Source organism: Solea senegalensis, linkage group LG13, assembly GCF_019176455.1.
Source record: "Solea senegalensis isolate Sse05_10M linkage group LG13, IFAPA_SoseM_1, whole genome shotgun sequence".
Taxonomy (NCBI): Eukaryota; Metazoa; Chordata; class Actinopteri; order Pleuronectiformes; family Soleidae; genus Solea; species Solea senegalensis.
This window is the reverse complement of record NC_058033.1, coordinates 4,825,249-4,838,731: the sequence shown is the minus strand read 5'-3', so window position 1 is coordinate 4,838,731 and position 13,483 is coordinate 4,825,249. Positions and strand designations below refer to the sequence as shown.

At 40.3% G+C, this 13,483-nt stretch overlaps 1 protein-coding gene across 14 annotated transcripts in view; it reads right to left on the bottom strand.

The window, feature by feature from the left end:
- The window catches only part of ncam1a (neural cell adhesion molecule 1a), a 220,480-nt gene that overhangs the window by 71,321 nt on the left and 135,676 nt on the right, over nt 1–13,483 (bottom strand). For all 14 annotated transcript variants that reach the window (XM_044041842.1, XM_044041844.1, XM_044041830.1 and 11 more), the window contains exon 2: nt 696–770. In XM_044041842.1, the coding sequence (XP_043897777.1) occupies nt 696–770 (75 nt within the window). The remainder of the gene's footprint in view (nt 1–695; nt 771–13,483) is intronic.

Here is a 13,483-nt window from a genome sequence, read left to right as displayed (position 1 = left end):
ACTGACAACTGCACGTCTTTGTACATTCATCGGTGGAAACACAGTGAGAGTGCACGACCTCTCTCTCTCATTACGTCTTCAGACCGCACCTCTCTCCAAACTGCCCTGATCCCACTTCTGTACCCGACTCTGATCCCAGAATACAACTCTATCCTTGTATTTTATCTTCACTATAGAAATGTCTTAAATCTTTGAATTTTGAGCAGAAGTTCACACTCTTATTTCTCAATTGGAGTCGATGAGCTTGTATTTAACAATGTAAATGAATACTGCTGTAATGTGTAATGCAGTCATTCTCAAGAGGTTTGTTTTGGACGGGCTGCTCAGTCATATTGTTGATATTTTTCTTGATATGTGCACTAGAGTGCAAGAAATGAGCTTCCTATGTTTCAAAGACCAGAATCAGCCACTGTTTTATGTGCATATAGTATGATTTACATGACATACACTGAATGAAGCTGCTTGACATCAAACATCTCTTTGTAATGTCTATTCAAAACAACAAAATAGCATTCTGTGTTAGAAAAATGGGAGTAAAATGGTCATAAACTAAAACAAATTTGGTTTTGTCACGTTTCCTATTGTGTATTGAGTGACTATGCTTCGTCATCTTTAAAAAATAAAAAATAAAAGTTTGGGGAAATTGATATAAAGCATAAATGAGATGGACGCGGCGTGTTTGAGATCAGTCTTACCTTCGCAGAGGAAAAATTTGGACTCTCCCACACTGATTTCTCCCTGTGTCGGAGTGATTTCCACCTGGATGGAGGCTGGGTAAAGAAAAGGAAGACAGAACGAGACATACATTAGTCTCTGGTTTCATCAGGACAAATGGTGACATGAGGGCAATGCGCAATATGGAAAGGCTCAGAATCAAATTGCCTTGCCTGACAAAAGAGCAGCCATTTCTCATACATACCCCTCAATGAATGGAACTCTGGGATGAAATATTTATGCTCGCCAAAGTGCAACATCTCCATGTGCAGATGGGTTGTAAGTCTACATTTTCTACAATGACCTTGTTGAACTGTCAAGGTTTTTTTTGTTTTTTTACTTCTCGGTATATATTGATATATATAGTGATATTTTTTTCTTTTTACATCCTTCATATTTTTTATGTAGGGTTCCACAATCATTTCAAATAAGATAATAAATTGTGAATGTTTATCATCTTCCATAATTCTATTTTTATCCCCGTCTAGACAGATGGCATTAGCGCCACCGCACCTTATTATATTAAGTCATTCTGTGAATTTGCTTTGAAAAACAACAACACATCCCCTCCATGTAAACAGCGCAAACAGTTAATGAATCACACACCCGTGACCCTGACTTTGCAAATCCAGAGCAAGCAAGAAAATATGAAGATTCAGTGCAGTATAGCAACTAATCCGAAAATAATTTGGTATTTTGGATGGTTTGAATTTTTAACGACTGAAATGAACTCATCTTCAGCCATCTACGCAACTATATTTATCATATTCATTACTAGTTTTTTGAGATTTATTGTTTTCTACATGGTATTTATTAAAAAGCCACCACAGTGAGTCATTCCTGGTGCTGCTGTGCTACTCCCCACCCCCACCACCCCATCCCTGCTTCTCCTAAAAGGCATAATGCCATAAATCAAAAAATAACCTTTTACTGAGACTCCAATGCATTTAATTTCTCAGCACCAGTTAAAACCAGAGAAAGGCAGACACACATTTTAAAAGTCATCTGGATGAACACCTGGTGTTTGTTCCGTTATGCAAGCTAAAAAAAAGAAAACTAAATTAAAACCTTTGCATATGCGCTGAAAAGTGTCAACATGTCAAAGCACAAAATCCTTGCTCTGGAATGACAGGATGTGATTATTCTTTTTTTGAAATAAGACTCAAATTTTTGGGTGATGTGAGCGATGGGAGTGCAGCACAGACTGCGGAAGGGGTGCTGAATCGTGGTTGAGAGGCAAACAGAGAAATCCCAGCGAGCCTTCAGCATGTCGCCACTTCACATAAACCAGTGAGTCCGCCTCATCGACACTTTCCTTCCAAGAGAATCATGGGAATAGTTTGCAAGGATTCCTCATTCAGTGACAGGTAAGTAACCAATGTCATCACATTGTTACAGTGACATTTGCAGTCACAGCTGCGGCCTTTGTTGTCCTTTGGACATGTGTTTTGAAATGATATCATGGGCTAACATGGGTGTGCAGAGGTGGAAAGTAATCAATTACAGATTCCTATACATAAAACACCACAAAGTGTATAGCTGACAAATAATGGGTAAATTCATGAATTCTTAGAATATAAATAGGAATTCTCGTTATTATTGTTAATTCATTTTTTCACCTGCAATACCTCCAAGGCCCACCAGGTGGCCTTGGCCAACACTTTGGAAAACACTGCAATCAACAATAACATAACATTGTGGTCCGCGGGGAAACTGGGAGCTCTAAACACGGACTTTCCCTCTCCTTCATGGAGTTTTACATGGTTTGACTCAAACTGATGTATCGCTTTACAGGATCACATTTTACATTTATTTTTTTTCCACTGCTCCTTCACGGAGAGAAGACACAACTAAAATGTCACTTGATATTTTCCTGCTCAACACCAATCTCACGTATTGATTCCGTTCAGCTATTCAAGGAGAGGGGAATAATACGGTTTAGTCAAGAAGTCATACAAATATTGATTTAGAGGAGAAATCTGCCTCTGCCACATGAATGACCTGGCCTTTGTTTGAGGCGATCGTGCAGCCCTCTGGAGGTAAGTAAAACCACGAGCCACAGTGTGTTTGTTTCCACAGCCTGCATGCAGATACAAAGAAAACAACATATCTCCCCCCCCCTTCCCTCATCGAGAAAGATCACAGATGCAAACCCTGGTCATGCCTCCTAAGACTAAGACAACGGACCAAAAGTCCACTGATCATATCTGCAATACTAAAGACAACAGAAGGGGATTCAGGCAAGTGTGGGAAAGACAGCTAATCCCAGAGCTATTTCCTCAGTGTCTGTCACTAAAAGGCCTTTTGTGTCCATGAAGAAGTGACCGTTGACTCGCACACATCACGCAGAAAGTGGGACTTGTCTGGGCTCGAAATAAAACAAGATATACATTGTTTTTCCCACCACTGAGAAGTGGAAAGAATTGAGAAGAACAACTGCAATGTTTTCCAAAATGAGGAATTTACTGTACCATTATAATGACACGGAAAAATGACAACGATTTCTAAAAGCTGAGAAGTTGCACGTCAACGCCGACGTGTGGTTATTACGGTAATTTCACCCGGCGATTCAGCATCTTTGTCGCCAGAGAGGAGAGAGATGGATAAAACGTTGAGACAAAAACTCCAACAAATATTATTGTAAATATGTTTTTTACTGATCAAATTTAAAATTTAATATGCAAAATCTAAATAAAACCTTTTGTTTTTCTCCATTTTACGTGCAGTAAATTTGAAAGAACTGCCAGATATTGAAAGTTATCCTGGAAAAATTGTAAAAAGCACTTACTCTGGATAATTTTTTGACCCTTTTATGGTTAAAATAAGCACACAAAAAAAGTCCAAGGCTTTGGTTTTAAAGGGTGATAACCACTTTACCTGCCATTCAATAATTACATGCATGGAATCACAATATTATGGTAATAACTCGTCCGCTTCGTTTTCACACCATATTTAAATTAACAGAAAACAAGGAGCTGCTTGGAGAGTTGTTGTTGTTTTTTTTCAAAACATAAACTCGTTAAAAACCTGTAAAGAGATTAACACCGATATCCAGACGAGAAAATAATAGAAGACAAATTGCATTGAGAATGAGTCTCATCACAGTCACAACCATTAAAACCCAATTCCTTCACCGTCCAATGGGAATTGTGGTGATTTCACTCAGAGTAATAATACAACAAATTAAAGTGGGTTCAGTCGTAAACCTACATTGAGACTATGTGTGTGTGTGTGAGGTCCATTTGGAAAAAGACACAAATAGTAATTACAGCATATTAACGGAAACAAAGCATTTGGCCTGTTTCTCTGAATATTAAATCACCAATTACGTGTTTTGATCAAAAGGAGTGGACATCTTTGAGAGGGTGCCATTTAAAAAAAAAAGAAAAAAGGAAGCATTGTCAATCTAAATGTCCCCCGAAGAACAAAAAAAATGTGCACAGTGATCTGAGCGACACCCCGCCAAGACACGACAAAGAGAGGAGTCGGGCTCTCGGCAGTGTGTGGAGTTCTAACTGCCACGGATGACACTCTGGGTTTCATGCGTTCTTTGAAAAAGTAAACGGTGGCGTGGCGTCGCTTTTCCGCAGAGCGATGTGTGGCTGACAAATGTGGGAAAATGGACAGGGATTCTCCACCAGGGAACGCGATTTGGACGTGTCAGAGATTCAGTGTCATTAAAAAATGACACACCTTGATGTGTATCTATGATGGTACACACACCAGCCACTTTATTAGGTACAAAACTGTAGTATGTTTGCTGTTTTAAATAAAACACAGTATTATATTTAAGGTTGCTAAAATTGGTCATATTTGACGTGACTAGCTGAGTAGATGTTTGCATTAACCCTTTACAACTAACCCTCAAAATGTCTTTTTTTAACCATAAAAGTACCAGAGAATGTCCTGTAAACTAAGTGCTTTTGGCCATTTTCCAGAATTTACAATTTACTGCATGTTAAAATACTGTTTTAACAATTTAAAATGAAACGAGTGAAATTATCGTAATAACCACGCGTTGTCTTTGACGTGCAACTTCTCCGCTTTCAGAAAACGCTCGGCTACACGCAGTTAAGCGGGTGTGCCTAATAAAGTGGCAGGTGAGTGTGTACTGCATGGGATCTGCAGAGTTGTGTGACTTGGATGAACTTGCATTGATGTGATAGAAAAGAGCTGACTAAAATGTATGCAACTGTGTGCAAAAACACCAGTGTGATCCTTCGGACGTGCACCTGAGCTACATTATGGATTTAAAGTAAAACGATTGAGGCCAGAAGCAGAGAAGATGTAGATTAACGGAGCAGATAGAAAAAGGAGCGTTTTGGCTTAGTGACGCGAGGGCTTACGCGAAGGATGAAGCTATCTCTGCCCTGATGCTCTCAGTTTTGACACCAATATAATATCTCCCCACTAAGCCGCTCCCTCACTTCCAGTCCTCTCAAAAGACTTCCAAACCTCCGAGAGAGAGTCCTTCTTGACACCTCGCTGCACTGGTTTGACACCTACAGTCGCATCAGCCATGCTCTTCAACAGGCAGCCGTTCTTGTATCATTTAGATGAGACAAATTCTCACGGAGATGAAGACATTTGCATTCGTTTCGGGAAAAGAGCGTTCAGACAGTGGAGAACAAGCCCGCTGGACATTATTCTGAATTACATCCTTTGTTGTCATACGCGTGGCTGCTCTCGCTGCTATCATATTTGGCACAATGCTCATCTTTATATGCATAATATAACGTCTCTCTTTCGAGACAGGAACGTTGCTCCGCACCACCCAAATATTACTTGATGTCTTTTTAGAGGAGTCTGGTTTTAATAAAGTGGAGAGCGAGACATGAGAGCTTGACTGGAGTGGGTGTTCTGCAACAGAGCTGAAAGCAAAGATAAAGTAACTTTAGGGTTTTAGAAAATACCTTGCAAAATATGCCAAACTTCACAATTCGTCGACTACCAGAGAATTAGGTAGGAACTACTTTGTCGTCACTCAAGATCCTGACATTCATGTTGAAAGGTCGGCAAGAGAAAAGCATAAAAGAGAGCTACATGATAGTTAGTCTGAGCCATGGTGAGAAGAATTTGTCACTGTTTTGCAATTGTGTGGCTGACCATAATATTTTTACTGCAGTGCTTTTTTTTCTTTTACATACTTTAATATAATCATGTGACTCATGCAAGTGAATATTTGGTCAAAGCAACATATCTTTGGGGGAGATTTTGGCACAAGTTTTTGGAGCAGGCTACTAAAATATGTATATAATATATAAAGACTACAAAGATTGAATTAGCAAGCAGTCAGTTAAAGTGACTGCTGTGACTGAAATTTGACACTGAAGAAGGGTTTATGTTAAATAAATAAATGAATTATTAAGTATTAAATATTCAGATACCATAATTTAACAAGCAAACCTAACTATAAAACAATTTTAACTCATAAGGGATTTTGGGGAAATATACCCTGACTGGGGCGATTCTTGCTCCAAAGCTGAATCCAAACAGCAAATTTGGTGTGTGTGTTCATACGTCGCACATATTTCCCTTATTTTCATTGTCCATTTCAAAGTTAACGCAAGAGATAAGCGCGTAGTCTTAATTTAAAGGAGTCAGACTCGACATAATGTATTTCTGGTTAATTCATTGTTTATTTCTCATTTAGTTTATAATAATTACATTTTTGCCTGCTCAGTTTACAGTTTGTGGAACATTTGATTTCCAGAATTCAATGAAAACTTAAAACTAAATATTTTCTGTGTGAGTATGCATGTGCGTGTTTCATGGTACGTGTGTCTATTTAAGAATACTGTTTGTCTGTATTATTGTTGTATTATTTTATAATATAATTATTTATATATAAATAATTTGGAATCAACTCCCCAATGACTGAAAAGCTGTATTCCAGTTCAACCACTGTGCATACTTCTCAATGTACAGTAGCTCTGCCTCTGGAAATTGTTGTCTGAATGAATAAAAGTGTATCCTGGCGTTCTCTCCGCTTGTATTTTCAGCCTTTGACGGCACCACTGCTGTATAATTAGACAGGACAGTTTCCGTCTTCAAAACTTAGTGCACACTGTTCTTTTTCTTTTACTGGGAGAGGGAAATAAAAGACAGGTTGTTAACTGAAAACATCAATAGAGGCAATTTTAGGCCACAGTAACTCAGGAGTTATTAAACTGTGTGTGGGATTATATCCCACAGCTGCTGAGTGATTGCTGATGAAAATGTCTCCTAAAAACTAGTAAACAAGTGTTTTGTAAAAGCCAAAGCACCCAAAATTGTTTCCCGCTTTTATCAATACACTAACTAGAATAGATTTGTAGAAATAATGAGTTTGTTAGTTGTTTCCCCCCAAACTCAAACCAAAACACAGTGCATTACATTTCCTCCCTTACATAAATACACTACAATCTACAACTGCTCTTTTAATTAAAACACCAGATAAACAAGAACATTTAGACTGTAACCAGTTCATTTGTGTTATCGCTCGTTCAGATTCCTAACTCAAGGGCTGAACAATTGATTGTTTCCAAAAATGAAATGCAATTTTAAAGAAACATGATTGCCAAATAACAATTTACGGCGGATAATTAGCGAATCACAAACGCTGTAGTAACAATCAAGAAGCCTTTGACAGGGGGGAAAAGAAAAGATATTTTCCCCAAATCATCCCCAATTTACACATTCACACAACACACCCGGGCTTCCCGAGTGATTATTTGAAACCTGGAAAAGGAAAGAACTTAGATGGAAGCCTACGTTATAAGCTACTCGCGGTAAACGCAGAAGAAATAATAGCAGTGGTGTATTCATTTCCTGATAATCCCTCTATGCTTGAAAGCAAATATGCCTGAGAGGTTTTTAGCAACAACCAAAACCACTCCTTAAATATACGAGTACTGACCATTCTCTAGTGAGAGGATTATTGACTCTGCAGCCTCCTACTGTAAACGGGCTTTTAGCATCTTAATGACAGAGTCCTTTAATTCCAAATTATGTGAGCGCGCAAATATTTATACCAGCCACATGGCTGTCATTACTTCATTTTCGGCTGTGCAAGTTTATGAAGTAAACAAACATGAAGTATGTGGTTCTGCTGCAGGGGGAAAAACCAGAAGTTTTGAAGCAGCTCCTTTTCCCGTCTCGGATCAGAGGGTTTGCATGCCTAATTAAAGCCTGGCAGCCGGTGGTGACTGGCTTCATTACAAGGAGGCTACAACAGTCAGCTGTTGGTGCTTAACATGCAAGTCATGATGGAGCAAGCACACACTATGCAGGGGCAGACAGCGCCGTGCGGCTCCAGACTTGGATGCAAACATCACCGGCACATATACACATAGAAAGCAACTCTCAAAGGATGCACTGCTCCGAGAGGAAGAAGAAGAAGAAGAAAAACAGAAGCAATGTTTTGCACTTATGTGAATGCTGATAGCCGAGTGCTACTGCTCATAGATCACTGTGGCCTGGCAAAAGACACACACTCACTATCCCAATTCTGTAACCCAATTTCTGAGCTGAAGTGGATCCTTGAGACACTATATGACAATATAGACCTTGAATTGATGCTATGTTTTCATAAATACTATGATGTATTGCTTCATAATAGAGATGTGGGAAAAGTAAGCCATACTGAACTGCTATGAACTATCAGTTTTCCTTAAATATGCAATTCCTCGTGTTGAATTTAAGCAGCCTGAAAAACCCATCTCTGAGGTCAGGTGAGGAGAGAGCTGCGGAGGATCTATTCTTGGAATCCAAAGGGATTTTCTCATGCAACTATCCACCTTGCATTGCCTGTAATGAGAGTGGGAGTATAGAGTGAAGCTAAGACACTCTGTGCAGCACATGCACTCAGTTCATCCACACAGCAAGTAAGAGGAAGTATACTGTAGATTTTATGAAGCTGACCATTTCAAAACGTGTTTATATTTCTAGTGATGAAAAAATGCTGATATATCTTACAAAGACCACAACAACAAAAAAGAAAATGGTGCACTAGTTCTAAAAGAAAAGCCTTCTTCTGCGATCTCTTGTTAGATATCACACAGAGCAGGACAATGTAATGGACTTTACAGACAGTTGTCCCTCCGATCGCTTCTCTAAATCCTGCAGACTTAAAGCGATGTGCCCACAAACTAAAACAAGACACTCTCAGAACCTCAACTACACACTTTACACAGCACTGTATAAGCACCCACTTGCTGCTGCTGCTGCCGCCGTAACACCTCCTTCTGTACTGGCACCCAAACCACTCTGTGACACCTCCCTGAACCTCTTCCCTGACATGCCAGTCACTCCACAAAAACACCTCACTGAGTCACAGTCTGCTTCCTCAGTCCTCCTCCACCCCCTGCCCTCCTCCGCTTATTTCTTCCTGCCAAATTTGCCATTCTCATTCTACCCAGCAGATGCCCCCAGACTTTGTCTCCCATTTTCTCAATCACCTGGACTTCCTTCCACACTCATTACCCAAGTCAGTATTTATTCCATGTATTCGATGTCAGCAGCTTGGCAGTTTGTCTGCTTTAGTTCCTGTGAGTGTTTCCCCAAGTATCTGGTACCTGAGTATCCTTCCTAACATTTATACCTGCTCTCTACATGTTGCATCCTGTTGTCTATCCTTGCCAGCTTGTCACCCATCTTGCCTTCCTGTTTACCCTCCTGTTCAAAAGCCTATTAACTCATGTAAAAAGCAACTTCGCGGCATCAATGAGCACACGGAGCGTGTGCATCAAGGCCTAAAGTCTCCGGTTGAATAATTAGCCTTGATATCCACATAAGTGCAGATTTACTGTCGGTAAATGGACTTGCTCGGGTTTACTTGAGGACCTTTCGCAGCTTCTTAAGTTCTGCAGAGGAAAAAAGTTTAAGCGAGGGATTTAATTTTCTTCAGATTGCTGAAGATGTGACAGTGCAAATGGAACGACGCTTTACCAGGTAGGACCAATAAGAAACAAGCTGGAAGTGGTCTCTGTTTTTGCCCTATGCAGTTTTCTAAAAATTCTGGGTGAGTGTGGACAGGCAGCATATTTGGAGCAGAACGTATACATTTCTAAACAAAACAAGAGTAGTATGGATGGAGCCTTTATGGACACTTTCACCACAGAGTTTAATGCACTGGGATCTACTTTGCTAACATCCCAGTTGGGTTGCCAGTTACTAAGTTTCACATTATTATTCAACAGTCCACTCTCTGGACAAGCCCAATATTGCCATTAAATGACGTTTTTTTGGAGGCCATGAAAAAATGAAATAGTCATAGCCAGAGATCCTCAAGAATATTGGTGTCTCAACACCACAGAAACTTTGGGCTGATTCCCACTTCAAGTCATGTCAACTTTATTGTCTAATTCAAGGGAAACGTCATAAAAACAACAACACGATATATGACGGATACAAAATACATGATCATAGTATAGGGAGAGCCAGCGTGAAGGACAGTGCGTGGGATCAGTTGGCAGCCCGGCTGACAACTGCCCCTGACATCCAGTCAGTGGTTCCATCTGACCCCGGGCCCATCACTCAGTCGTCATCGCGGGCCCCAACAAGCGAGCCCACTCTCATCTCAGCCGTCAACGGACAGCCAGATCATCACACTGTCTCCCCCAATGCTCCAGTCACCGGCTCCAAATTCAGCCTGGCTCTCAGCTTCATCTGTCAGCTTGAGGCAGTGTGTGGCCGTTAGAGTCAGTTTGACTGTGGCACCAATGTTACAAGTAAGTTATTAGTCGTCCCTTCAGTGTGTTGTGTTTTTGTCATTCTTCTTATTTTTAATACAAACCACCCCGAAAACATTCCAACTACACACAAACACAGACCGTAGTGGCCTTGTCCACTTCTTCAGAACACAGTGACTGATCTGTGACACCTTTTCCTCTTTGCCAAAGGTTTATCCAAACACTATGCTTCAGTGGTACGACAATGAGGCTGGTCTACAGGGTCAAGCATTTCAAAACACGATGGTGTTGCGCTCTGTATTTTAGTCCAAGGAGATATGCTTGGTATTGCATTGGTTCTCAGAAACCAAAGTGATCTACCACTGTTGGAGCTGCTTGTACGCGTAATGATGGAACTAAACTGCTACGTACAATCGCAGAAGAAGTCATTTTCCATGTCTGTCCTACATTTAAATGGAAATATATTTACAAGTACAGCTGTTACATTCAGTCTCCTGAGTGAATTTACTTTTAACATTATGCCTCCAATTTGTGTTTCTTAGGGTCTCTGCCACTTATCTTTAACCTGCTGTACTGCAGAATGTACAAAGCAGCTGTCTGCTGCATGTAGGTGTTGGGGCCTTAGTCAAATTGACAGGAACGTGTCAGTGACTAAACGCCCTCACTTCACATCTTTCAGTCATTCACCAACACTGCTATGTCAGGATTATGGTTGCTGCCATCCCACACACACACACACAGCCCCCCGCACCCCCACCACCAATCAGCCTCCGCTTCATTTGTCATCCAAGTCCATTACAAGTGGAGGGAATTGAATCTTGAAAAAAAAAAAAGTTTGGTGCAGAAATGAGCAGTTTTAAGTGCTTCACTTTGAGACCGAGTAAGGTGTGACGTGGGCTACTTCCTACACGTCTCCGGCTCAACTTCCACTATTAATCACAAATGTGCAGTCTCACCTCATGTTCTCCAAATCAACAACTCACATATAGATTTCCAATAGCTGCTCCTTTTCTGTCATTATTAATGTCTCGGTATCGAACAGCGGCAACGCAGTGAAATGTCCCTCTCTGCTCTGAGTAATTTGAGCCATCTCATTCTGACAGCACTTAATTACTAAACCCGGAGAGACTGACACACAAAAGGGCAGAAGGGATAAAGCAGCTAAAGCATGAAATCTGGCTGTAAATAGATTACATATAAAAACCAGTCAGGGTGGAGAGGAGAATGTGAAAAATAGATGATAAAACACAAAACAAAGATATAATGCCATTAATCATCATCCACAGTCGAGAGCCTTGCCCGGAGTGGTAATGAAAATTTGAAGCATCTGACCTAAATCTGGCATGAACACAATGGGAGGACTCTGTGAATGTTAAAAGACAAATACTAATCTTCCAATGCATTCATCATGTTTTGTGACACTCGGTTGCGATGTTGGTAAAAGATCACATTTTGCTCGGTGATTCAGGGAGGAAACAGTTCATCCTCTGATGTGTGACAGTTCTCAATGACTGCCACTGTCCAATGAATGAATAATCATAATGAACACATTAATATTTAGTCATCGCGATCGACCACATCAACGTTTCATAGAAATCCTGCCTTTATTATAAATTCCCATGGAGCAGATTGTTAGTTAAGGAAGAAATGATCATGTCACAGGGAAATATGGAACAGCCAAATTTATTAGACTTTCTCCGCGAACCATTAATATCCATAAAACATTTCCATTACAATCTGGCCCCTGTTGACTTGCTCTTGACCAAAATGCCAGATGAGTTGCTAAACAGATTGATCGGCACGGGCATCACAAAGCTGTTTAAGCTACTCTTGCCAAGACAGTAATGGCAAATCATTTTTCTTTGTTTTTCTAACCAGATAATGTTCTAGCCTGTTATTTACTACAACCAGTCGCGCCAGTTTTAGAATCATCGCTGCCAAATGTTTCCATTTCACAAGATCAACAGTACCTGTTGATCACTGAAGACCATGGAAATGACTTCATGGAAATTTTAACCAGGTCTGACCTGAATACGCCGCAGCACCCACCAATTAACCTCCCGCAGGGTCTTTCTGTCACAGAGTTAAATCCCCTGGTACATGACAATTAGCAGAAGTACAACTGAGACCTAGAAAAAAGAAAGTGGAATACGTTTGTAGGACAGAATTTCTTCAAGAGGAGGAAGATGAAGCTGTTAATATTTGGTGAAATATCTCTTTTAGCCTGACCAGTGCTGGGGATAAAAAGAGATTATCTGGTATCCTTGCAACAAGAGCACCCAAAGGTCACAATATTTCTTTTATATATAAGTATTGAAGAACAATATATATATATATATATATATATATATAAACATATATATATATATATATATTGTTCTTCAACACCGTTGAAGTGTTGAAGAACAAATCAGCACACTTGTTAAGTGTAAAGATCAGTATTCAGGGAGTCTGCTCACCTACATGTGGCTGGCTGAACTAGACACACTGATGACATTTGGCTTGTGCTTCCCTCTCACGGGTTACACTACTTTTTGTTTTGAACTGGAGTCGTGGAAATGGCAGCAACAGTGCTATTTTCATATATTAAACAAGCTCAAAGGGTCAAAGAAATATTGTGCCTTTCCATTGGATTTTGGAGTGAACATTTAAGAACACATGGTATATACTGTATCTAACTATTTGAAAGATCATTTACATTCTTGATACACAGTGCGGGTCGTGGTTAGCCCTCTTGGAAGAACAAGGGCCTTTGTGCATGGAGTTTGCATGTTCTCCCCGTGTGTGCGTCGGTTTCCTCCGGGTTCTCTGGCTTCCTCCCACAGTCCAAAAACATGCAGTATGGGGATTAGGTTAATTGGACACTCTAAACAGAGTGAATGTGAGAGTGAATGGTTGCTTGTCTCTATATGTGGGCTGAGATTGGCACAGCTCCCGCCGTGTCCCTCATGTGGAGGATAAAGCGGTAGGAAAAGGATGGATGGGTATACAGTGCATGTGAGAGATTCACTACAAACTCATTTCTGGACACTTACAGAGTTAAACACGGGCTGATAACCAGCTCTAATTGGGGTTGAGTGTAGAGTCCAAAAGAGATA